Genomic DNA, 25,712 nt, shown 5'->3' with positions numbered 1-25,712 from the left:
GTTTCTTTTTTTTTTTTTTTTTAAACTAATTCTCTCCAGGCTACACTAAACCCAGTGAAGATCTGTCTCTATAACATACCACCACTGTTGATAAAGCAGAGATGAAGTAGGGAGTAAGGCACATTGGCTCTCAGTGTCAAAGCTTAGCGAGCGATTATAGAAGTGCTAAAACAGACGACTGTCCTTTGGCTGTTAGTGGGGCAACATGTGCTCGCTGAGTATCAAGACATAATTCCTCTAACGTTTAATTCCAGCAGCATTTTACCAGACAAGTGAACAACATTCCCATAAACAATGGAGATGCAATGCCTTTCTCTCCTCCCCAACACTGTGCTGTCCACCTCTTCTACAGATCAGGAGCAACGAAGCAGCAGGGAAAATCTAATGAGTCTGAGACTTGCAGTGAGTCTGGAGCTCACATGAGTGAGCAGGGGGACAGGAGGGAAAGAGAAGCAATGCCTCTGGGCTGAGTGAGCAGGATTTACCAGTCCTTTGTCCCTGCTCTGTGTGGGAAATAGACCCATAACGGTCTTCCCAGCACATTTCAGGGGTCTGCATTTCTCTCTCTGCACCTTGCCAGTCCCTTGTCAAAACACGACTGTGTTACTGAAAACCTTTTCTTCAGTGGACATGCACGCAAGCAATGAACTCTCCTCACTGAGCAGACACAGCCTTATGCCAAAACAGCCCTTAGCACAGTCCCCAAGAGGCACCTATGGCTATTCCACAAAGCAGTGTCCCTGTCTGGATTTTTCTGCCAGTTTGGAGTTGTTTTTTTTCCCTTACTACTAACAGAGAAAAGCCTCTGGGGTTTGGGTATTTTTATATTTAGCAGACTTTTTCTATTATTTAGAAAGTGTATTTCCCGACCTCCTCTAGGAGGTGGGAGCACCCCTTGCCAGACAGCATGTTAGACAGAGAAGTATCGACCCAAAGGGCACGAGCTGTAGATGAGTAGGAGAGAAACTCTCATGGGAGCGCTCTCAGCAAGACCCACCACCTGCCAGAAATGCCAAACAAGTGCGAAATTCATTCAGTAAAGTGTTTCCTCAGGAAAAGACATGCTCCCATTTAATCGCCCTCCTTATTCATGCTTCACACACCATCTGAAAAAATTTGATTGTTCTAACTCTAACCTTTTCTAACCTCAAAAACAAAGCCCTCAACCAACTGTAAAACACAGTCACATTGCCTTCTCGGCCAAGGTGCTGTGAACGAGCTGCAGGGCAGAAACAGAACTCCAGCAAGATGTTGTAAGATGTGTGTCAGCCATTTAGCAGGAAAGGGAGGGCAGGGAAGATGCATTTCATTGCTGAGCAGCCTGCAAGCTTCTGAGAGCATGATTTATAATGCCACAACTGCCTCTTCAGGTTAAGGGTGAGCACAGTAAAGGATTCATCACAGAAACTCCAGAAAACGCAGAAATAGAGGAAAAAGCAGACCAGGTTTCTTTGTCTTATCCATTAAAGGTAAATTATAGTTATTAGAGAGGAACACCCAAGCACAGCCACAGGACATTAAGCCATATGTGAATATATACACATTTGTCTGATCAACCCCCTGAGTATTTACAAAGATTATACCCTGCTTGTACTGAGCGTAAATACCTGGGGAAATCAGCCTTTCAAAAACAACACCTAAGAGTCCCTCCAGCCTCACAAATACACCACCCAGGATAACCCTATGCTATTTCTAAACTGAAGCAGCAGGGAAGTAAAGGGCCTGGGCACACAGAACTGAGAGCAAGGGGAGCACCATCCACTGGGACATAGGAAAGTGTCCCAGTCTGTCAGGGTCTGCGCTTGAATTTCACTGCTGCGATTCGACGTAGGCTCATGTGCCACTCTCTCCACCAACAAAAAGCCATAGAAGAGGACGAACAATGGCAACATTAAGTCACAGAAACTTACTTTTCTTACTACAGAAAAGTAGTGGCAGCACGTTGGCTGCCCAGTCCCACCAGCAGTAGAATCGTTATTTTCTCTGGTTTGGTTTTCATGTCAGATTGCAACAAAAGAGGAAATCCAGAACTTAAGAAGGAACTTGCAGCATGGAGGACATTGCAAGATCATTCCAGTGGTTATCTGCAGACACACCAACATCACAGAGAGACTCGAATATTGTGGAGTGTCACACTTTTGATTCTTGTGCTTTTCCAGTTTGAATGCTCCGTGTAAATATGTCCAGCTCCACCCCCAGCCCCATAAGGAAGACTACTATTGCCTGTCCCTCCCTCCAGACATACTTTGGATCCTCCCAGCAGACCTCCCCATCCTGAAAATCAGTAAGGCAGAGGAGGGAACACCAGACTGGGTACTCTTGTCCACAAAGCAAGAACAGCATGTTTAGCTACATTTTAAAGCCAGTTTCACTAGAAGTTCCCCTTTTTCCATTGCTCTTTTTCAGTGCTCTCAGCTCCTTATTCCACTCCCATGCTCATATAGGCTTCCCACTCTGTCCATGTCTTTTCCACCCACTGTATGTTGAAGTTTTGAATTTAAATCACTTCTGTATGCCCATACACATGCATTTTCCCACTCCTGGACCTTTCCTCTGCAGGACCCAACATTTCCTCTGCATCCCACCCACAGTCCCTGCAGCTACACTTGCACAGTCCATGGCACACCAAGGAAGTCTATTTGAGAAGACAGCCTGAAACAAGAGCTAAAAGTTGGGAACAAATTGACTGTTTGTCACAATCCCAGCACAGGGCATGGCTTTTTGTTCTCTCAACACCTTGTCCTATCTTCCAGTGGACCAGCAACCCCAGCAAGTGGGTATCAGGTGTAAGACCCTGGGGATCAGGCCAGTGCACTCCTCAGATCAAAGACTCCTGACCTACAGCAAATGGATGTCCCAGCTGGTCCCACACACAGCTGTGGCTTCATAAAAACACCCTCTGAGAAACCAGCAAGATAAATAGAAGGGACAGCAGAAACTCCCCACCTCAGCTCTGCCAGAGCTAAACAATGACTTCAGCCAAGTTGCCTCATCTTACTGTACTTACTGTTGCCCCCCCAACCCCCTTGGCAGCACAAAGCAAACTGATTAGGACTGAGAAGTGACTGCTGGGCTATGTACAAGTGAGTTTTCAAGTGAACAAATGGCTTTGAATGCACATTAAAAGCAGGAAGAGAACACTAATAAGGAAACAATTATTTCATGTTTTTTTTTAAACAGATTTTTTTCCTATTCTTTCCTCTTATCTGGAACAAACAAAGCTTTGAGGGAACAAATACAATTCCAGAGATAATCCACGCTTTGGATCCCGGAAGCATTTGGTACCGACTGCTGGAAAACAAAACAATGATAATGACTCACGCTGGGCCTGGGGGTGGCTCATCACAAAATTAGCAGCAGCTTCCATGCTCCCAGCTGAGATTGGCTTTGCTGGGTTGTTTTCACAGATCCCCAGGACTGCAATTTAGCACATGCAAATCGGCCCAGCAGCCAATCACAGCCACCATGCTAGAAAGGCATAAACATGCTATTTAGAAAAATGCTTTGCCATACAAAACATGATTACCTCCTTCCATGCCATTTCAGGCTATGGGAAGAAACGCTATTTTTATTATTAAACATTACACATCTCTTTTCCTCCAAGGGGAAGAAGAATTATTTAAAGGCCTTTTAAGCAAACATCTATTCACACAATTGAAAGCTTTGTGCACTATCACTGCATCTGGGGAGGTGATCATTCCTGTACTGGGCACTTATGAGGCCACAGCTCAATTCCTGTGTCCAGTTTTGGGCCCCTTACTTCAAGAAAGACACTGAGGTTCTCTGTCCAGCTCCAGAACGGAGCTGGGGAAGAGCCTAGAGAACAAGTCCTATGAGGAACGGCTGAGGGAGCTGGGATTGTTTAACCTGGAGAAAGGGAGAATCAGGGGGGACCTTATTGCTCTCTACGATTCCCTAACAGAAGGTTGTAGAAAGGTAAGGGTCCGTCTCTTCCTTTAAGTAACAAGTGACAGAACAAGAGGAAATGGCCTCAAGTTGCATCAGGGGAGCTTTAGATTGTATATTAGGAAAAATTTCTTCACTGAAAGAGTTGCTAAGCATTAGAACAGGCTGCCTAGGGAAGAGGTGGAGTCACCATCCCTTGAGGTATTTAAGACACGCAGATGTGGCACTTAGTGGTGGATTTAGCAGTGCTGGGTTAACAATTGTACTCAATAATCTTAGAGGTCTTTTACAATAGAAAAAATTCTATATTCTACAAAAAATCTCATCTAGTTTTCAGACCATGCTAAGCTTTTGACGATATATGTACAACCTGGACTAAAAAATTCAAAACTAGCAGCAGTCTGGTAAAAAATTAAACAGGTTACTTCTGGAAAGCAGCAGAAAGGGCTATGGGAAGACAAGTGGCTTGGTTTTGAGACTAAGTTCAGTGAGCCAGAAGTAGATCACTCTCACAAACAAAGCAGGAAAATTTAAATTTCTTTAATGAACAGGGCTTTCCATCTGGGAACTGATGGCTGTGAAATACCTCCAAAGGGATCTGCTGGAAACAGAAAACAAGCCTACTGTCAATGATCTGTGGACAAGGAAAACAAGAAGAATTTTAGGGATGATACATACCACTCATCTAAAACAATGGTTCTGATAAGTATTCAAGCATGTAGCCATCTTAAAATGGACTAGGTGCACGCATAGAGTTAAATATGCACTTAGATGGTTCAGTGAGCTGAGACCTGTCTCCGGAAATACTCCTTGGTCTTTGAGTGGACATGACCTCACAGTCACACACACAACTCTTAAGCTGAAGGCATCTGCTCTGAAAGTCATCAACTTTAAGTATCTGCCATTGACCCCAGATTCTTTTGTTACTCTTAGAGTGGAAAAACAGCAACACAGAACACAGTATTTTATACACACAGTCATTCAGGAAAACCAATAAAAAAGCTGAAAAATTATTTCATTATATTGTTAGTTAACATTTCCCATCAAACTTAGAGTTTATAATGCATCACAATTGCACATGGTGTTTAATCTCAGACAAACTCTTCTCTTGGCTGAGATTGGGAAGCAAAGGAAGTTAAGCTTTATTCCTTTTCAAAGCCATGCAAACCTTCAGGTGAGAAGTACCATAAACCAGCAAACCTCTGCTTCAGAATACTGTTTATCATCCTGATTACAAGTACTTATGAAAATTCAAATTATTCTTATTTTTCTTGAACTTGCTCACTCACAGAAAGTAAAACATTTTCCAAATACGATTCAATATCAGTGACACTCTGGTAGGACCCAGACAAGTTTCAATATTCAGAAGACTGACTGAAGATCCAGCAATTCCAGATGCCTAGCTCTGTAACCTCAGACATCTGGCTGACAGCTATGCATTGCTAAGCCACTTTACACCCAGGGAATTCCTGGACCTACATTTCTTTCAAAGACTTATGAAATACTTCATTGCAAACTGAAAAATAAAATCCTGCAAAATATCAAAGTCTTTCCTTTACATAACTATACAGAACTGGGTGCAAGCACTTAAAAAAGTTATATGCATTTAACTAAGTTCATTATCTATATCTCTGGAATTTTTGTATGATAGAAATCAAGTAATTTCACCAAATACAACTGCTAAGAAATTCATCATGTCTAGCTCAGTCAGAACAGATTTTTTTACAAAGATCCACAGCACTACGGACTTCTAGGAGAGATGCTTAGCCGACATCTGCATGAGAGGGTTACTTCAGAATAAAGGGAAGTGTGGATTTAAAATGCTATAGCTATTCTTGAATAATACCCCAGAGGAGTGCTCCTGTTATAATAAAAAAGATTTTTCAGACTTTTGTTTAATTCATTTCCCAGGTGAATTAAACTAAATCAGACAAAGGTATTCTTTCCACTAGCATATGAGTGTCAACAACAGGCATAATCCCAGAACAGCACAGGCACTTCATTTCCACTGGTCAGCAAGTGTTACTTTTCCAAAAACACGAAACAGGAAGAGGACGCCTGAGCAAAATATGTGCAGCAACAGTGGCAGAGAATGGCGGGCAAGACACCTGGTGCAGGAAGGAGAAAGTGCTGATGACCCCCAGTCAGATCCCAGTGCTTCTCAGCCTGGCAACCCACTCCCAGCTCCAGCTCAGCACCACTAAGCCACCGTTCCCATCTCCCACTAGCAATGCACATCCACACTCTGAGCTGCCACAGATCAAAGAGTCTCTGTGCTCCCTGAACTCAGCAAGGAACTGCAGGTTTCACTGTCTGTCGCTTATTTGCACAGAGCTGTTGCTTCCAGTAATTTGAAGCTGAACTGTGCAGTATTTGCTGTGCACTGTACTTGCTGTTTACTTGAATAAACAGCAGTGGGAAAATTTTCAAGAACTAGTGTATGTAAATAAAATGTAAATGAATGCACAGATGACTGTACAAGCAAACCAAGGAGTGTCTATTCTGCTCTTTAGCCAAATACTATTCTTGAATATGCAATTGTACCTCCTATGTGCGTGACTCCATTTGCATCTGCAGATGACTTGCATATGCAGACACGTTATGACAGTGCCCCAAACACTCTCAGGGCAAAGCAAAGATGTGTATGGGTAGCAACAGATTGGCTAATGGCAGAGGCACAGCCTGACCCTGCCTACCTAGACAGAATGCTTGGTCCTGTTGCTCCAAATACCGAACTTAGTGTTGTGATGCCTGGAGAAATATGAAGACCTACTGTGCCAGACATCATTTTAATTTGCCATAAAGCCAGCATCAATCAGCATATTTCCAGGAGCATCTCCAGATTTCACCAGTGTGAGACACCCATGGAAGCCAAGTTCAGGATTTACTTTCAATATGAGCTTAATTTGTACTGAAGGCATCAATTTACAAAATAGGGACTTAAACTGAGAAGTACTCTTATAAATGTTTGAGAATAGATCAGTCTCTGGATACAATCAAACCTCTACTACTGAAAATAAAGCTGAAAATGCATTGCTGGTGAATGCTGCTGCTGGTTGATGTGAGAAATATCTGTGGTTTTAGCAATGATGCATCCCACAGGAGAGTCTGTACAGGAGCCAAAGGGAGTACAGGCATGAGACAGAACCACTCATAGAGCCAAGTAAGAAATCCTTATTGAGGAAGACAAACACTCATTAGCAGAAATCTCCATGCTGCTATTATCCAGCCTATGGGTACAGGGCCTTTGGCATCAAAGTGACTGCAAACCAGGCACAGGTCACTCAAAATATTTTTTCACAACTCTATTCACAGCTACAACAACAACACAGTAATTATTTAATGTTTACCTTGAACTTAACAGTGTAGTAGCTACCTATTTCATAATGTTGGCTAGGAAGCCAAAAGCAAAAAAACCACACCTCTCAAACAAATGGGAAAAAGTGTTAGCAGAGAAAAGAAATTAAAGAAAAAAACACTTAACAAAATCAATTGTGGTTGCACCATCAAGAAGGGAAATATCTCTGCACATGCAAGACAGTCAGCTTACAAACTCTGAAACTAAGATAACAATTGAAGCACCTGAAAGATGATACAGGATGTTGCTGTGCTAAAATACTTGTAAAGAAATTCACAAAGGAATAGGATAAATCTCTTACCCTGCATTGCTATGAATTACTTGCACTTTTGTGGTGGCTTGGAGACCCATTAAGCCCCATTTTGCAAGGTGCTGTTCAAATAACCACAGCCTCCCCCTGCACAGACAAAGACAAGGCCTACACACCTCAGAAGTGGAGCATAAGAAAACAACAGGCTAGAGTAAGCTAAAGTAAAGAGGTGAGAGGTCTTCACATAATAACAAAAATCTTGCTAATAATTTTGCTAACATCACAACAGAGCTGTACAGTACTGCACAACTACCTTCAATATTTGACTGTTTCTCTTTGAAGCATCATGCATTAGCTTCTATCAGAATCAGGAGTGGTCTAAGGCTCCGAGTCAGCACAACACACAAATACAAATCTGACTTCAAACGTGTGCTCACATCCATATGAGTTGTTTGCGTTAAAGAAAACACAGATATGAGGAAGGCAAAAGGCTTGGTCAATCTGTCAGAGTAACTTCAGATCAGAGGATCAAGGGCATGTAAGTAGCTCACAGCACTCTGTGCCACCACTGTTGCAGTCCATGTTTCCACAGTCCTTCCGCTCCTGCAATTTTATAATCCTTTTGTTGGTTTACAATCTCTGACTGGCTTGACCCCACAGTGCCTTGCTGGGCACACCACTACACCTTTAGGGTTGTCTCCTGGGGCACGTTCACCTTCTGAAAAAGTAGCAAGGAGATTTCTCCTCCAGCAGGCCCAGCCCACAGTGACCCCTTTTATAGGTGGAAGCTTTCATTTTTATTGCACGTTTTTCAAGAACATAAACCCCAAACTTAATGGAAAATTTAAAAGTGCAGCCAAGAAGAGGGAACGTATTTTAGCAATCTCATTCAAAGCAACAGACCCCATCTGAGTGCTCAGGCTTGTGGTGGCATGGGGCTAGTACCTGGAAAATAAGCTCAGTTGGGATAACAATAGGAGATCATTCCCACAGACTGTCTCCTTAGAGCACAACCTCAGGAAATACATAGGCTATGTAATGTTCAGTATCATTCTTCAGAGAGGGGGAGATGAGAAAAGGCTCAAGCACCACATATACATTAAGCACGCTCCAGCACGGGATCCACCTGTAAAGCCAAACCAGCTCCACCAGGAAACTATTAGGACACTATCATCAACTTCTAGGTCACTGAGTTACAGCCTAGCCCCCATGGCCTGAGCACCCACTTTTACAAGTAGCTGATTGTTCTCTTTACTGCTCCAGGCTTCCAAAAGACACAAAACAAACACTCACACATAGCACTATGAAGAAAACTCTATTATAGTTTTGCACTGAAAAGAGACTAGTATGTGTGATGCTTCCAAGTGCAGCCACAATTTATTCTATTTATTTATCATATTGTTCTTCAAACCAGGGCACAACATACTTTGAAGGGAGTTCAGCATTCTCTCCCAAAGATTCTCCTGTTACCATGAGCTTGTCACAGACAGCAACTTGCACACAAAAGCGTCATGGGAGGGAAGAGGCTACTGAGGCATAAATGGGTGCCTATAACCATTAACAGCTGTTCCTTAGCAGGGCCATAAGGGAATCCAGGCTACCTCAGCAATAGTGTTCCCCCAAGAACAGCCTTTCTTTTCAAGAAACAACACCAAGCATTTGCACTGGAGGCATGGACATTTTCTGCTTCTAGGACCAAGATCTCACAAAAAAACCCAACACAAGTATTAGGAAAGAATACTCTGAAAGACGTCCTCATAAGCATCCAATTAGTAGCTTCTACTACTAATAATAATAACACAGGATTTTTTTCTATAGGCATTTACCCAGTATCATAGAGAAGAAAAGTCAGATTCATGGAAGAAACGCATACAGCACAGAAGAAACTTCAGAAACGCCTCTTAAAAAGCTTCAACAAGACCATCCTAAAACTCAGGGCTAGTACCACACCAAACCAAGACACTCATGCACTTATTTGCCTCTTCAAAAAGTGCTCAGGGAAAGTGTTTAGGATCAGGAATATTGTTCAGAAAATCATCCCACTGCTCTTCCTTCCTATCCTAGTGAAATGCTCTCTCCCCAACAGGCTAGAAGCTGAGAGGGGAGTTGGGAGTCTCCTGGCCCCCCCATCAGGAGCCGGCAAGGATTTCCTTTTGCTTCTAAGTACATCCCCACTCAAAAACACATTAAACACCTTCCACCAGAAAAACACTGTGACATTACTTCTACCAAAAACAAAGTACAGTGGGGCCAACCCCAGAGATATGTGGGGCCACTGGCACTCTGGGGAAGGTTATCCCCATATTGGCCAGGCGGTAACCGAGGCCACAGTGGGGGATTCCAGGTGAGATGGGAGATACAGAGGTTACACAGGAAGAAAAAGGACCTGAGTGGGCTGCAGGTGGAATAGGGAACAACAATGAGGGTCGTGTGTGAGGTAGGAATCTCTGTGAGGACAAAGGACACACGTGGGGTTCTGTGTAGGTGGGGACTCCAGGTGGGATTAAGCACAGGATGGGGGGCAGGCCTCGGGTAGAGGGGGGCCAGGTTGGGAATCCAGCGGGTGGGGATGCTAGGGGCGGAGGGGACCCGCGTGTGGGGGATGCCGAGTTAACGGGGACTCGGTCCCGGGGACGCCCGGCGGGGTCAGCACCGCGGACAGCGCCCGGCCCATCCCGGCCACCTGTGCGCGGCGCCGGCGAGGCGGAGGAGCAGGGGCGGACGGCGAGGAAACGGGGCCAGCCCGGGCCGAGCGGCGCCCGGGCGGGGAGGCGAGGGCGGCGGGGACAAGGACGCGCGCTCCCCACCTGGGCTGTGGCTGGATCTCAGGCGCCTTCCACAGAGACACTGCAGCATATGCGAGCCTTTCTCCAGGAGAAGCCCGAGAATCCTCATGGATTTCACTTTGTGGCGCCCTCCCGCTCCTCGGAAAAGGGACCAGCCCCGGAGCGGCCGGCTCTCAGCGGCGGGGCGCCGGGCCCCCTCGACGCCAAACTTCCCGGCCCATCGCCGTGGCCCCGCCGCGCCCGGGGGAGGGAGGGGGACCCCGCCGCCACTTCTCGGGACTTGTCCGCCGGCGGAGGGCCGGCCGTGCCGGGAAGCGGGGCGGGCTGGCTGGAAGGACGTCAAGCCCTAGAAACACGCGCGGCCGGCTCCCAGCCCTGCCCCCTGCCGGCACAGCCCCCGCCGGGGCGGGCAGCGCCGCCGGGACCCCCCCGCCGCCGGGGCTCGGCCGCTCCGCTCTGCTGGGGCGAGGCCGGGCGGGGGCTCTGCCGCTTCCCTCCCCGCCACCGAGGGCCCGGTCCCGCCGCCCCGCACGGCCCCGCCGCGCTCAAGTTCTGCGAGTCCTGGCGGGGAGCGAGGAAGGGAGGGAGGAGACAGCCCCGCTGCCCGCCCCAGCAGCGCCGGGGCCCCGTGCGGGGACGGGCAGGGTCGGTGCCCGCGGGTGTCCCCAGCGACCGAAGGCACCACGTGCGGGGGCACCGAGCGCGGGGCTCCCGGGGGCTGGAACCACGGGACCGACAACGTGGCCGGGAAGAAGACACACCTCTGGTCTTAAATCACCGGTGGGAGCGGGTGCCTAGCTAGGCGTGCTCCTTTATGGACACGCTGTAAACGAGGAAGCGTGCGTATTTCCACCTACAAACCCACCAGCTTCCTGCAAAGGGCGCTCCATTGAAACTCAAGGTACCTTCTTTTTTTACCCATTTTTAAACTGTCACTCTTACAGCGCTGCAGACTCAAGTCTCAGTGTTGGTGCTGCACAGAGAAAGGTAGGGCACGTATTTCACATGCAACGATGGTTAGGGAAAGATGCTCTCCTTAGAACTGTCTCCAATTCATGAAATTACACAAAACCCACAACACAAGGCTGGAAAGCACAGAAGCACAGAAAAACTCCTTCGATAAAACAGTACTATCATATACAAAAGCCGTTCAAAATAACTCTTTCGCCTGAGTAAGCTCTAATACTGCACTAAAAAGCAGCTCCCTCTGGGACAAAGAGGAACCCAGTACAAGGGTGATTTTCTAACTGAATTACCTTGTGCTCAACCAGGGTTCCCTACTCACACACCACCTTTCAAAGCTTTCTCTGCTTTTGTTTCTCCTAATACCTGGCAGAAGCGGCCAGGTGTCTCTGGCCAGCTCATGAGATGGACATTTTTCCAAAGAGTGCACTCTAGGATGCAACAGGCTTCTGGCCAGCACTTCAAACGGATTCAAGAGTGGGGATACAGACTTAGAGGTTAACATCTAGATCATACTACTAAGGCACAGAAACCAGGCATAACAAAAGAAATGCTGTTTAGGCGTGAGAAGCTATCAAGTATTTGTGGCAAAACTAATACTTTTGAGAGCACCTGGAGTCTTTCATGCCCTCAATAAATACTCCACAGTTTCAATTTTACTCCTGAATAGAAAAGGGAAAAAAACCAGTTAAAATGACAAATGTTTCATAAGATGGTAGCTCTTCTTTTCCAGTCACTCTAGTTCATATGCTGAAAAATAGCATTTAACTAGAAGCAAAGCCAGTAGCATACAGTTCAGGACTGTTAGAAGGATGGAAAGTATTACTAACTAATCCCTGGGATTCATACTAAACTCAGTTTTTGTTGTCTGCTGTGAGTTAGGCTGAAAAATCATCACTCTCTCTGTCTTAATTTATAAACTGTTTTAGACAGGACCTTGCACATGCACCAAGTCACAGCAAAAAGCTAAATGAAACTGCCCTTCTCCATGTCCCCAGTTACCCAGGATCATTGCTCCATCGCACTCCTCAGCAATCCCTGCTCCACAGCCAGTCGTTCAGCCAGCATGAAAGACTACGGTGCCATGTCAGGGCAGGTACCAAACTGAGACTACAGCTGTTACCTCTCCCCTTCACCCAGAGTTGTCCTTCAGTCCTCTGCTACATCTGATCCTCAGAGAGCAAGCCTGTAGCCCTGCTGGAACAAGGCCAGAAGTAGTTTGCACAGTGAAGCTCTAACACAGAACTGGTGGTTCTTGGGTACTTTGGTAATAGCACAAAAAATACCAGTCCTCTTTCTGCAAATGCATCAGCAGCATGTTTGAGACGATAACAATTCTGGATCTGGCAGATCAAGGACAGTACAGTGAGATCCAAAGTCAAGGTGCCCTCCTTGCTTAGCAGCCAACATGGAGCTGTAAATGAGGGGGCTCTCCTTTAGAGATGCCAGGACTGAAGTGCAGCACTAGGTACAAGGGAAGAGTTGCACTTAAATGTTATACATATCAAGATAGCATAGGAACGGGCAGATTTGTCACATGAACATGGCAAGGGCAAGTGTGTTGGACACAATACAAATGTTCGTAAGAATAAAAAAATGAAAATGCATCAGGTAGCTGAATTTTGGGACCTCTGTTCATTAAACTAATGCTGTTGTTCTTGGAAAATCTACTCAGAATAACCCATAAAACCATCAACAAAATAATCCCCATTTCTTTAGGAAGCTTCCATCACCTTGTAGCAAGGCTGATAATCCAGCCTTTGTGGGGCACACTCCAAGGGGTCAGTTCCTGACTCACACTAGAGGAAAGGAGGGCAGACTCAAAACAGTGAAAAGAATCAATGTTAACCTGACATTTCCCAAGAAGGGCCGTAAGGACTGCAACAAGCACATGTTCTTTCAAACTGAGTATGTTTAAGTAGGTTTAAACAGCAAAATGGAAGCATAAAAATGGCAAAGGAAGAACTGTGACGCATACGACTCAAGTGTTTACATGCCACAAAATACTCAGTAATACTGTGTACCCAATTAGGTAAATCTTAGCCCAGTAAACAAAGCTTAAAGAATTTGAAAAGATAAATAGAGCTGACATAAATCAAGACATTGCTAGATGTGTTAACTCATTTTAATCTGAAAACAAGGTAAACCAAAATAAAATTTATTTCAGTGCAGAAGGACAGCACGTACCCAAACAATACTTCAACAGACATAGTGGTGCATACATCTCACCGTAGCTCCATTGATGAGCTTGCACTACTAAATAATGATGCAACTAACATCTCAAGCATTACTGTGAAAATGCTACAGATATTTAAATTTTTAGCCACTGGTAGAACAGAGGTATTAGAAATTATAGTGTACTTGAATAAAAGCAGGGATTGCATTTGCTGGAACACAAAGAAAGCTGTGAAAGCATCACTGAGGTCAGAAGACATTTACATGGAACACAGTGTCACGTGTGTTTCTCCCTTATTAAATTAAAATGCCATTGGCCTTCTGAAGCACTGAACAGAAACGAGAATATGTTTAGGATTATAGAATTTAAATTAATACCTTCTACTAAAAAGAGGAATGTACTGCGCTCTGATCAGAGAAAAATAAGGTGATTTAGCCGACAAGGCTCTTTGCTAGGTATTAAAATAGCATAATGTGTATGAGTTCACCAGTTACAAAAGCCAAAAAGGAAAGAAAATCTACAAAGCTCAAAGAAGAGACTACCCAGGAAAGGTAATTTCCTAGTTTTCATACAAAGGCAGTAATAATCTTTCAAGGTACTGGGTCCATGCTGTTCTGTTTTCACCCAATGTGACTGGTAGCTCTTTGAACACTGTGACTGGTGCACAGACAAACAGCTCATGCAGGTGCGTTGTTTCTGGTTGGTTGGTTGGGTTTTTTGCAAGTCTCTGCCCTTGTTGTATTTTCTGGCCAAACACAGGCGGATATGATGAGAAAGGGCCCATTAACCTCAAGAGCTTTGTCCAAGCTGGTGCTGATGCAGATCTTGGACCTTGTCCCCCTCTCTGTAAATTTACAAAGCTCCTTGCACTCGGTGCTCATTTCTCGATGCTCACTCCATGGGTCCATATGTGATCAGTGATTATATATCAGAGATACTCCTCAGTGGTGGCAGAGAACTACTCCACAACACCTTTCTTCCCAAGAGCCATTTGAGCAAAATTTACAAATGGGCCACAAACTACAGCCCTTTCCAGTGCAAACCACTATCACCACTGTGCTCTCTGGATATTTCTGATTACCCTCTTCCCCCCCCCCCCCCCCTTCTTTATGAAGCAGAGCACTGCTGGCAAGGAGGGATGGTGGGGTCTGCTTCAGGGACATACCAGCCACATACAGCTTCTACTGCACCCAGCCCCACCAAAGCACAGCACAATCACACAAGAGGCAGTGGGAACTGCAGCACAAAGTTGAGGGGTTTGCTGAAGGTCACACAATAAATTTGTGGACAGGTAGGGAATCATCTGTCAGTCCTCATTCTGGTGGTTTAATGAGAGGATTAGCCTCCTCCTGATCAGTAAAAAATTGCACTCATTATAAGGCAAAGATTCTGCTGAAAGCTCTTCCATGGATAAAGTATACCACATACCTTCTGAGAGCAAATAAAAGGTGACACAGAAGAAAAGACAGAGTTTGATTTTGTACATCAGACAAGAAAGACTAATTTCTTAGTAGCATTTCTGAACAAGAGTGAACAGAAACCACCAACTCCAGCTCCTGCTGAAGAGATTGACTTGGTAAAGTCTCAGCCCCTCTGAACTCACCAAAGCAGGTTCTGGAGCAAAAGAAAAGATGTCCCATAACCTTGATCATTTAATAGGTTTATCCTCAGACACATAAAAAGCTTATAGTAATGAGCACTCAGGAGCTGAACTTCCTGACATTAAGAAGAAATATAATATTACATGTAAAGAAGGCTTTGTGTATCAAATGCCTCCAGTTTGAATTAGGAAAAAGTGGTTGTTCTGAGTATTTTTCAGTACAGTGACACTTCCTCTGAACCTGAACTTCTAGGGCATCTCCAAACATTTTGGCAGTAGTATGAGCAGCTCAGAACAGACACTCTAGAAAAGGAGCAGACAGACCCTGTTCCTTCCACCCACTTACACTGCCCAGCAGATGCCCTCATCTACAGGATGTCTCACAAGGTTTTTAAGAACCCATGATAGCTTTCTCCCCCAAAAAATTTTATACTCATTTTTGGAAACCAGTAATACCATTGGCCTCCTCACTATCTTTTGGCAAGGAGTTCTACAATGGCAGGAAAAAGCTTTTATTAGATTAAAACTCTCCTTCTTGATAATTCCATTTAATGCTCACCTCAACTTATAAGGTGAGCATTATAAGATTATATTGTGAAATGGTAATTTTATGTTCTCCATAACAGTCATGGTTTTATACACCTCTGTTGTATTTCCTTCCTCAATTGTTTCATTTCTGCATGCACCTGAAAATGCCTAATCTGTTCCATCATTCCCTGGGCAGCAGCTACTCTTCACGCTCCACTGACCTTGTCACTGTTTCCTGCGCCTTTCTAGTTCTATCACATCTTTTCTGAGACAGGATAACTGCAGCTGCACACAGTACTCAAGGTGCAAGTGCTCCAGGGGTTTCTAGCATGGCAGGATGATAGTTCCTATTTGCTTTCTATACCTTTTCCAATAATTTCTGCTTGCATCTGCTGAGCTAGCACTTCCAGAGAGATTCAGACTTTCTCTGCGGTCTTTTTCCAGTGAGGAAATAGACCCCAGGTAGCACCCCTTACCATGAGTGCCCATAAATTTTAAGTGTGTGCACATATATATATATAATATTTATATATACACACACCCCCCATATATTTGGGTTTCATCAGTGGGTGCATTACCCTGCACTCCTCCCCAGTTTATACTGTTGTTAGTTCAGCAGAGACTCTGTATCAAGAAATCCTTCTGCAGCTCTTTCCTGTCCACTTCTGTTTCTCTAACGATTTTGTCTCCTCTTCATCCCCTCACTTTTCAAGATCATTTAGGAGCATGTCCAGTATTGCACAGTTCAGTCTCTCTTCACTGGCAATTTCCCCACTGATGAGACGTGCCCTTTTTTCCTTGAAGGAAACACCCAGTGAGGGAAGCATTTTAGAAATCCAGACTTCTGCCTCACCTTTACCCAGTTGCTCAGTGAACATTAAGGAATCTGGGGGGATGTTCCTGCCCCAAGAGCCATGCAGGCCCTTACCCAGATGACCAAACCTGACTGCCAGCCCCTCACAGGATGAGTGCTGTGATATTTTGCAGATGTAGTTCATGGCAAACTTTCAGATATTGCCACATTTGTCCTTTGAACCTGAGAGTTGCAGAAGCACCTTCTAGGTGCACCTCCTTGGTGGGTTCAAGTCCCCTGCCAGCTGTGGTTGCTGTTTCACATCTGCAGCCCTTCCAAGGGAAACATGCTGGAAGGCAAAAGATCTCCCCTGCCTGCCGATCTCTCCGGGCTCAGAGGTTATGAGAGAGAGGAAAGCAGATTAAAGGGCGGTAATGCAGCCAGCACAGGAAGATCTGACCCACAGGGCTCCAGTAATTGAGGTTATTAATCCACGGTAGGTAATGATGGCTTTGCCTGAGGCATGACCCAAGTTTTGAGGGCAGCAGATCACAGTTAAGCCAAGCCTTTGAGGTGGGCAACAAGCCAGCCTGCTGTCCAGCAGAGCTCCTGGTCTCTACCCACCAACAGCCCCTTGGCTCCTCTGCTTTCAGCAGGCAGCCACCAAGGCAAAGCCAGAGCTGGGATAGGTGCAGCTTCCAAATTCAGGACGTGCTCTTGGCTTTCCCCCCAGTTCCCTGCATGAAACAGGAACAACTGTCAGGCCACTTTCCTCATCTAGGAGTACGACCAATCCATCCACCTCACAGGGAAAAGTTGTCAGTCTTAATAAAGAGGATTTTCTGAGGGTAGAAATACAATAGACCAACCATGCAAGAAGCCATCTCCCCTTCCCCTCCAGCAAACTCACTCCCTAATGTTCCAGAGGGCATCTGAGGTTGGGAGCAGCATCTGTGGAAGCACAAGCCTCCCCATCTGCCTACTTTAGTGACACTTAGAGCCTTTTATTGTTGTCTAGACCTGAAGCGTATTTATTCTGGCATGCTAATACAACACATGTGGCACAGCCTCATCAAGACAAGCAAGTTCTTGCCTAACTGCCTGCCTTGGGAATGATGGTACAAGAAATGCTTTCTGCTCCAATTCATAGCTGCTCCAATGACAGAAAAGCCACTACCAGGACACCATGGTTCAGACCCTCACTCTTTAAGTGGCCACCATGGCTGAAGAGTGCATGGAGACATGTTTGAAACAGATTTCTCTGGAAAGACCACTATTCTGGAACATGCAACTCCCAGTGCCTGCAGGATAGCACAGCTAAGGTTCTTTGTCAGACCTACACACAGACTTGTCCCTCCTAGCTCTGAAAGGAAGAAAATGACAAAAGCTAGGTATTAAATAATAACATTACAGCACAGTTATAAAGGGTCTATGTAGGTAAAGGAAAAATAATGTTTTCAGAGATTTGAAGATAGGATTTACAAGACCTTTATAAGAGCCACCCTTGAAATCCGGGCTTGTTAAGACAGGACTTCCTACTAGGTGCATTTTTTCCAGGTGAATTTAAGTTAAGAAGACTTTCTGTTTGGAAAATTTCCTTTTCTGAGACTCGTATAGTGTAGTCCTCACCAGAATGCAAGAGAGCTAAAAAAAAAAAAAAAATTGTCTCTTTCTCAGAGCACGCTATTACTTTGGGGCAGATACTCCAAGGTAATAGTAAAAATAAAAAATAGAAGTAAAAAATAAAATAAAATATTAACATGTTATTTTCCTTAAAATGACGTTTTTCTAAAGTATCTCAACTTTGCTGAAGTATTTTGACAATATTATGAAAATAAAGTTGCAAGGAAAGGCTTTGACTTTATAAAAATAAAACATTTCCATAAGATTCTCAAAGGCAGACAACTGAGGAATGCCAGGAGTGTTTGGCTGAGAGTGGTGTGGACAGAGAGGAACTTAACTCGCTCCCCATGAGGTCACAACCCCCTCTGCTATGCAGCCCCCTGCACACGGATATACACGTACCACACACTAGCTTCACAGGATAGGGAAGATGTTTTTGCTGTTCATAGTTTCAGGACAAATGGTGAAGGCAGTTTATATGACCAGGCTCAGACCCTGCCAGCTACAAGGCAGAACCACTTCCTCCACCCTCTGCTGTAAGAGAAAACCCAAACCCAAGTACCACATTTGGGGTTCCTTTTTGCATTTGACTCATGGTCCAGCATCTTTTACGGTTTCTGTTGTTAGCTTTTCTCTGCAGCCATTAGAACCAGAAAATCTAAATATGCCAAGTTATCATTCTTATATAATGGCTCAGGGATTTAAGAAAGGCCCCAAATCTTCTAAGTGTTAAAAACACCAGTTTGCAATAACCACACCAGTGACAGGTAACATGGCTGGCTCTCAGGGACAGGAATCACTGCTGACATGTGACATACTCAGTAATGGCCTTCCTGTGCTTCTGCTGAGAACACAGCAGTGCCAGCCCACAGGCAGCTCAGAGTGATTATCAGCCCCTGAAAAACTCTGCTACCCTATGAGAAAGTAAAAATCCTACTCTCCTCAGCAGCTGAAGATATTTCACTTAAGATGGAATTAAAATTCTAGCAAAGCCCATTCCAAAACATGCATAGTCTGGCAAATTAGGGAGGAATAAGAAGTATTTGAGTCAAAGATGAAACACTATTATGTGAATATTGCTGTGGAGCACAGCAAGAAAGTGGAAATCACAAAAGATAGATGACCAATGGGTGGAATTTCAAAAGGGGAGTAAAATACAGGAGGCAAATGCTTCTATGTATGAGCAGATAAATCAGCCAGGCATTTCTTTATCAGGCATTACCAGAGGCCTTGAAGGTCAAGCCCCACGATGATTATCTACTTCCCACAAGCAAAGTTCAAAACCTGGACCACACGCACAGCACATGTGATGGACCTGGCACAGCACAAAATGCAGCTCAGCACAAGCTAAAGCTGTAACTGCAGCCACAGAATGGACCAAGCAAGGGTTAGAGGAGAGAGGATTTTCCAATAATTTTAGAGACCTAGAGCCAGATTCTGACCTGCTATAACTGGTATTGCTTCATGAGGCCTGAATTTAGCCCATACATTTCAGGCACTGATTTTTTTTTTTTTTTTCCAATGGGCATGTTAGGGATGCAAAGCTGAAATGATAAAGCTGAGCTACTGCTCCATCAGCATGTGCTAAGCTATTTATGAGGCACTAAAACACACCTTTTCTAATTCTCACCTTAGCTTGTGAATGGCACGTGGCCAGGATGCCTTCTCCAGCTACTTGAGAAAAGTCACCACAGTGTACTATGTACCAGGCTATTGGCAGAGCCACTGCACTGGCTCTGCTGCAGGACATGTTTGACTTCCAGCCAGACCTGCATTAGCCCTCTGTCTGTTCACACTGGGACAGTCACAGACGTTATCTAAACAAGTGTCACCCGATGGCAGCAGTAGATTTTAGGAATTTCCCTTAAATGAGAAAGCCTCTGCAGAATCAAAAAACATAACTGCAGGCTTGAATCGTCCCAAGTCCCCAGTGCTACCTTAGCCCCATACACCATTTCTGTCCCTGCACAAATCATCCTACCAGGTATAGGGGGCTCACAAGCGAGTAGAACCACAGCCATCACTTTCCATTCCCAAAAAGCTGCATCCTGCAACTCAGCAGTGAAACAGTAGTTACAATGGGGAAAAATGTCCAATTAAAGCACAGCTGTTCTGAGCCAGTTCTCATGTGTCATGCATCCACATCCTCAGACCACTGACAAAATTATTTCCTTTCAGCTGGCATTTACTTAAACCCCCAACACAGAGGCAACCTCAACTATGCAGCATTGGGGTTCACATAAACCCTCCTTAGAGGTTACATCCCAGCAGTGAGGCCTTTGCTCTACCTGGATATCTTGAAGGCCAGTCCCACATTCAAATCCCTACCCTCAGAGGCTTGATGTATTTTTTCTCCACCACTTTCATTTCTTCACTGTTATCCTGATCCCATAGGGGATTTTCCATCTCCCACTCCCCTTCTCAGCCAACTGCTGTACACAGATTTAGCAGGATGACTCAGAACCAGGGAATGACAGCTCAACATTTTCCTGCTATAGAGCAATCACTGCCTATCTCCAGAAGGTCCTTGGGTTGGGATTGGGGCTTTTGCACAAGGGAGAGGGAAGCAATGGTTGCTTTCCAAGGAAAAACAGACCCACTGTGTGGGACCTCCTGCTGCTTCCCTCTGTCACAGCCTTAACTTGTCCTTGTTTAAGTCTCACAGGAGCAGCTTGTTGTAAAATACAGATTTAGCTATTTACTTTTCATGACAGCAGAGCCTCAGAGCTCCTGAGGTCAGCGCCAGGCATTCTGTGAGGCAGCACAACACTGGAAGCTGTGAGGAATGGGAAGGCAGGTTCCCAAGGGGGTGTCTTTTCTTTTTCCCTGCTGAGTTACAGCAAGTGTCATGGCCACATCATCTATTTTTCATTCCCCAGTGCTCAGTGTCAAGCCATAATGAAGCCATAAAGGAATCCAGCAGCACTCAGCAGTGCACAAAAGCACTCTGGCTCAGCTCTGCAGAGCTGTACTGCATAGTGTGCGGTATTGCAGGAAGCAGAAGAGTCTGATACCAAGAATGCTCCCCATTTTCATATGCTACGCTCCCAGAACTGCAGTGATAGCAGGTGAGAGCGAGGCAGGGCAGAGAAAAGCCTCGCTCCTTGTCACCCAGCTCGCTCAGTCGCCACCCTGGGTGCTGCGAGAGCTGTCAGGCAAGGCCGCAATGTCCAAGGTGGTTAATGTCGACAGCCAGCTACACGAAGGCAAGCAGGCGAAAGCAGAAGGATCCTTCTCAGGATGATGCTCTCAGAGGACAGATGGTCAAAGATAACTTCTGAAAGAGTGCATAAGTGGGACTCCTGGCTCTCCACACAGCTGCAGTAACTCAGCTGCCTTTCCCCAGACCCAAGGCATCACTAACTCTGGCAGCAGGGGAGAAGAGCTTTGCTGCCAGAGCCCATGGGTGTGCACTGAACACAGCATGGCCATGGGTCAGGCTGTCCATGCAGAGGAGCAGGCATCACTCACAGGGAGACCCAGGGATCCCTCCTGGTGCTCGGCCACCTCCATGCTCACCACCCTGCCCCTTGGCAGAGCACCCCCACCAGGCTCAGGCAGGGCACCTGAGCTGTCTTTTGCCCATTTATCCAGACAGAAGTAGGGACAGTTCTCAACGAGCACAGAAAAACTGGCAGCCCCAGTCTCCAGGTAAAACATGCAGTGCTTTTGATGAGATAGAGCAGAAACAGCTTTACTTGTACACCACTGGGGGAAGCATCTGGTAACAGGCCCACATTAACAATCAGGTACAACCTCTGAGCTGGCATCTGCTCCAGCCTATGGGATAGTCTGAGCAACTAAAACTGGAGCAGAGCAATTCCTGGGGAACAAGTCATAGGGGAAAGCCTGCACTAGTCTGTCAGGGATACAGGCAGCAGTGCTTGGATAATCTCATTTTAACATATTGTTCTGCTCTTCCTCAGCTTGCTTTCCAGTTAGGTATTCACCTTGTAGTACCTGTTAGACCATGTCTCTGGTACCCCATAATTTTTCCCACAGTGCCACACTTACCAAGGAAGCTTTCATAGAGGATTCCTGCTGAGGCCAATTACCATTTTTCTTGGGGGTGTTTACACCGACTAGGATTGATGGAAGTGGGCACTTGGCCATCCTGCCACGCAGCAGCTGTGTTTGCACTGCACTTCACTGAGACCCTGATAGCTACATTTAATATTCCAACTTTTTAGACTTCTTTTTATTCCATATTAAAAGTTTCCTATTTCCTCACTATCTCTTTGTAAGTCCTGTTAAGATTCTAATGTCCCTGTCAAGATCTTACCTACTAGAAAAATCATGCTGAAAAGAGAGCTCAAATAAGCAAGTGATGGTTCAGCCCAGCGTCAGGGTAGTTAACAGAGACATGACATGCTGGGTGTAGACCAGCATGAGGCTCTTCTCCTAACACATCACAAGACGTTACAGAACACAGAGCTGCTGCCATCACTTTCATAAGGGCAGTAGCAATGAACACCCTTTCATAACCTTATTGCTGTCAGGATTTTTCTACCCTATAACTGCTCTTGAAAATAGGAGAGAGTCCTGGTGGCTGGGACCAAGCAGGAGCACAAGGATGCTGTTTCTGCATGTGGTGCAGTACAGCAGTTTCGCCATGTGGTAGGTCCAACTGGTCAGCATGCCCACCCCCAGTCTTTCCTGGAAAAGGGAGAATAGGTTTATTCTAGGCTTAATAGGCTTTGTCTGGTTCTTGTTCTTTACACAAACACTGTACCCACAATCTAAGCATCACAAGGGTTTACAGAAGCTTTCCTCTTTGGTGGTGTGGCATTTAGCAGCAGACTTTCTGCATACTTAAGGGTATAAATAACACTATCTGTTCTTAAGACTACAGGCAATACTTTCCCATGGTTTAGTGGTTGTGCTGAGATGGGTCCTTGACTGCTGGCAGCAGTAGGGGTCACTGTAGTGTGTGTTAAGTGGGAGAATTCAACTAAAAATAAAAATCTAAGGAAAAAAAACCAAGCTGAAGCATCCTGTGACAACTCACCCCAGAAGCCCTGTCAATCTGCCAGGACTGCATTACCCAGGAGCTGGGAGTGAAGCTAAACCATCCACCCTCTAATGCTCGAGAGCTCTTTAACGCACTCCATCTTCAGCTGCTTTCCGTTGCTGGCTGCTTTTAACCTAGTTTTCAACCCCCAGAACTCTTATTTCTGGCTGCAGCTTTCATTAGCAGAGACATACTCCCCATTCCATTCCTAGAGATGAAGGCTACATCCCCAAAGTGCCCTTTTGGGAAAGTTGTCTGATGCACTTGCAGCCAGAGGGTGCAGTGCCCTGGAAAACAGGAAGAATGTAGCTTCCAAAGTGCATTTTTCCCCTCAGTACTAGAAGCCAAACCCCACTGGTGAGTTTTGTAGATGGGATTGTTCTTTCCTAACCATTGCCAGTTTTGTTTCTAAAATTGATGAGAAAGACTGATTTTTAAGGACACAGAGGGCTCTTCTCCCTTTCTTTGTGTCTTTCCCCTCTTCTTTTGGAGTAGCAGGTGATTCATTGCTTCTTTCTCTACTTTTTCACACCTCCACTGTTGATGGCCTCTTATAGAGGCACCTGGGGAAGAAACAGCTTTCAGGAAGTCCCAGTGATCACAGATATGCCCTCATCCGCAGCTTGCAAAGTGCTTTCTTGCTGAACTGGCAGAAATACTGATTTCCTGAAATACTCATGATTTCCTGAAGGAAAATCATCTCCTGTTACTACACAGACAGGCTGTACAAGGGGGAATGCAGCAGTCTGGGGTCCCCTCTGCAGAGGTGCTCACATATATACCTGCAACCTCCCTTACTGCCTGACTTTGAGGCTATCAGTCTGCATCTTGTCTTCCTCCAGAACTAGCTGTGGTCTGACAAGATCAAGATGGACATTGACAATAAAAGTGATTTTAAAGTGTAAAACACCTCCATTGAAGCCTTCTCAGTTTCATACTCTATGTCATCCTCTTAGTCTTCCTGGGAAGAGGCTACAGGGCTTTCAAAGGCTGGTGCACATGTTTTCTTTTCAGAAGTGTCCACACTCTTTTATTGTCAAGTGAATAGTTTCCCTAAGAGGGAGAGATGTAAACTGTCTCCAGTCCCAAAGTTTGTAACCATGTCAGCAAAGCACCACACTTAGCTAGGAAGGTCTGCTGGGAGACTGGATTGATCAGCTCAGACACCCCGGCTGTGCAATTACACAGCCTGCAGTCTTGAAGCAGCCTGGGTCCAGCCAGCCCAAAACACAGCCCAAACAAGTTTGCATCTGGCTGCAAAAAATCTTGTAAGACATATCCATGACTACTGGCATCAGCTCAAAACACTTCTTTGGTTTAGAAAGCATCAATGCCAGAAGATAGATTGGGGATGCTGAACATCAACAGCAGAGCTGCTCCCACAACAGCTGTGTGTGTTAACAAATCCTTACAGTCCGCCTTGGCAGAGACGCTGAGGTTGGCATTTCTGTCCCCACTTCACAGGCAGGGATATTGCAGCAGGACTGGAATAAGCAGAGCCTCACACGAGCAGCCCACAAGGCCATGGAAGGAGCTGTATTACAAGTGGCTTTGCACTGAGGACTGTTGGTGCCATGTGCTGGGCTCAGCACCCTGCCAAGAAGAGGCAAGACTTTGAAACCTAAAAGCCTGTCCCACACCTCCACACTGACTTCCCACCATCTCCTGTGGGGTTTCAAGTGGCTTTAAAAACAGCAAGTTTGGCTTGATGGAGGTCAAGCCACAGAAGGAGTTGGGTCATGTTGCTGTCACAGCATATTCTGTGGTTGAAGTAACCCAAATCTACTGCATCCCTTTCCTCTGGCTGAACCACAAAAAGCTGCTTTCCTTTAAGATGGCCTTGTAGATGGGCTTACTGCCTGACAGACTTGTGGTCATACTCTCTCTCACGGCTTTTGTAGGCTAATCCAGCGCAAAAGGCACTGGCTGCTCTCCACTCCAAAGCTCTGCCAAGTTGTGAGATAGATGGAGCTGCTTATAAAACATATCATAAATTAGAACAGCTAACAACAACAATTGTTGTGCTGAATGTAGCAGCCTGCATCCCAAAGGACCTCAGCACAGCTGATTTACAAAAAAAAATGCACTCAAAACAACAAATGTTTTTGTAATTCAAGAATTTTCTTGTGAAACTCAATCTCTGCAGGAATTTTGCAGTAAGATCTCACTTGAAAACCTGCATAAATCCTCCCTAAGCGTTTGTTCTAAGTATGCAAACCCTAGAAATATCCAGTGCAGACAAACACTGGGGAAAAGCACACACACTCCCCATCATGTCCTTGTATTGCTCTTTCTGTGAATTCTGGGTGATGAGTTTGTGATTTCACATCCCACCCCACACCTTCCCAGTCAATAACATTAACAATATTTCACTTCTTACAACCAAGGTGCCTCTCAGAGCTCCACCTGGTTGGCAACTCTATCAAGACTGTAAGTCCTACATAGCACAGAGTTCTGGCAACACACGGCTTCCCAAACACACAAAGCAAAAAGAAAACCCAAGGCTGGAAGCTGAAACTAAACAAAGCAAAGTTCAGAAGTATTTAATGTTAAAGGTGATAAAGCACTGGAACAATTTCACAAGGTGAATCTTCCATCACTGGAAAGTTTTAAAGTAAGAGGGGATGTTTTCTTCATTGAGCGCTGCACTTCAAGCAGGAGTCAATTGAGGGCAGTCCTGTGACTGGCACGCCCCAGGAGGTCAGACTGAAAGATCAC

At 45.4% G+C, this 25,712-nt stretch overlaps 1 protein-coding gene across 2 annotated transcripts in view; it reads right to left on the bottom strand.

Annotated features, from left to right (window-relative positions):
* The window catches only part of FGF12 (fibroblast growth factor 12), a 221,343-nt gene that overhangs the window by 130,153 nt on the left and 65,478 nt on the right, over positions 1-25,712 (bottom strand). The window contains exon 1 of one of the 2 annotated variants that reach the window (XM_042041830.1): positions 10,322-10,636. The exons of the other annotated variant lie outside the window; for it this stretch is intronic. Within the exon in view, the coding sequence (XP_041897764.1) occupies positions 10,322-10,409 (88 nt within the window). The 5' untranslated portion in view covers positions 10,410-10,636. Of the gene's footprint in view, positions 1-10,321; positions 10,637-25,712 lie in introns of those variants that run through there. 2 annotated transcript variants of the gene reach the window in all.

Source organism: Corvus kubaryi, unplaced genomic scaffold (assembly GCF_017639235.1).
Source record: "Corvus kubaryi isolate FWS band 111438036 unplaced genomic scaffold, C.kubaryi_AGA036_p1.0 37397, whole genome shotgun sequence".
In the NCBI taxonomy this organism is placed as follows: domain Eukaryota; kingdom Metazoa; phylum Chordata; class Aves; order Passeriformes; family Corvidae; genus Corvus; species Corvus kubaryi.
This window is presented reverse-complemented; position numbering and strand designations above follow the sequence as displayed.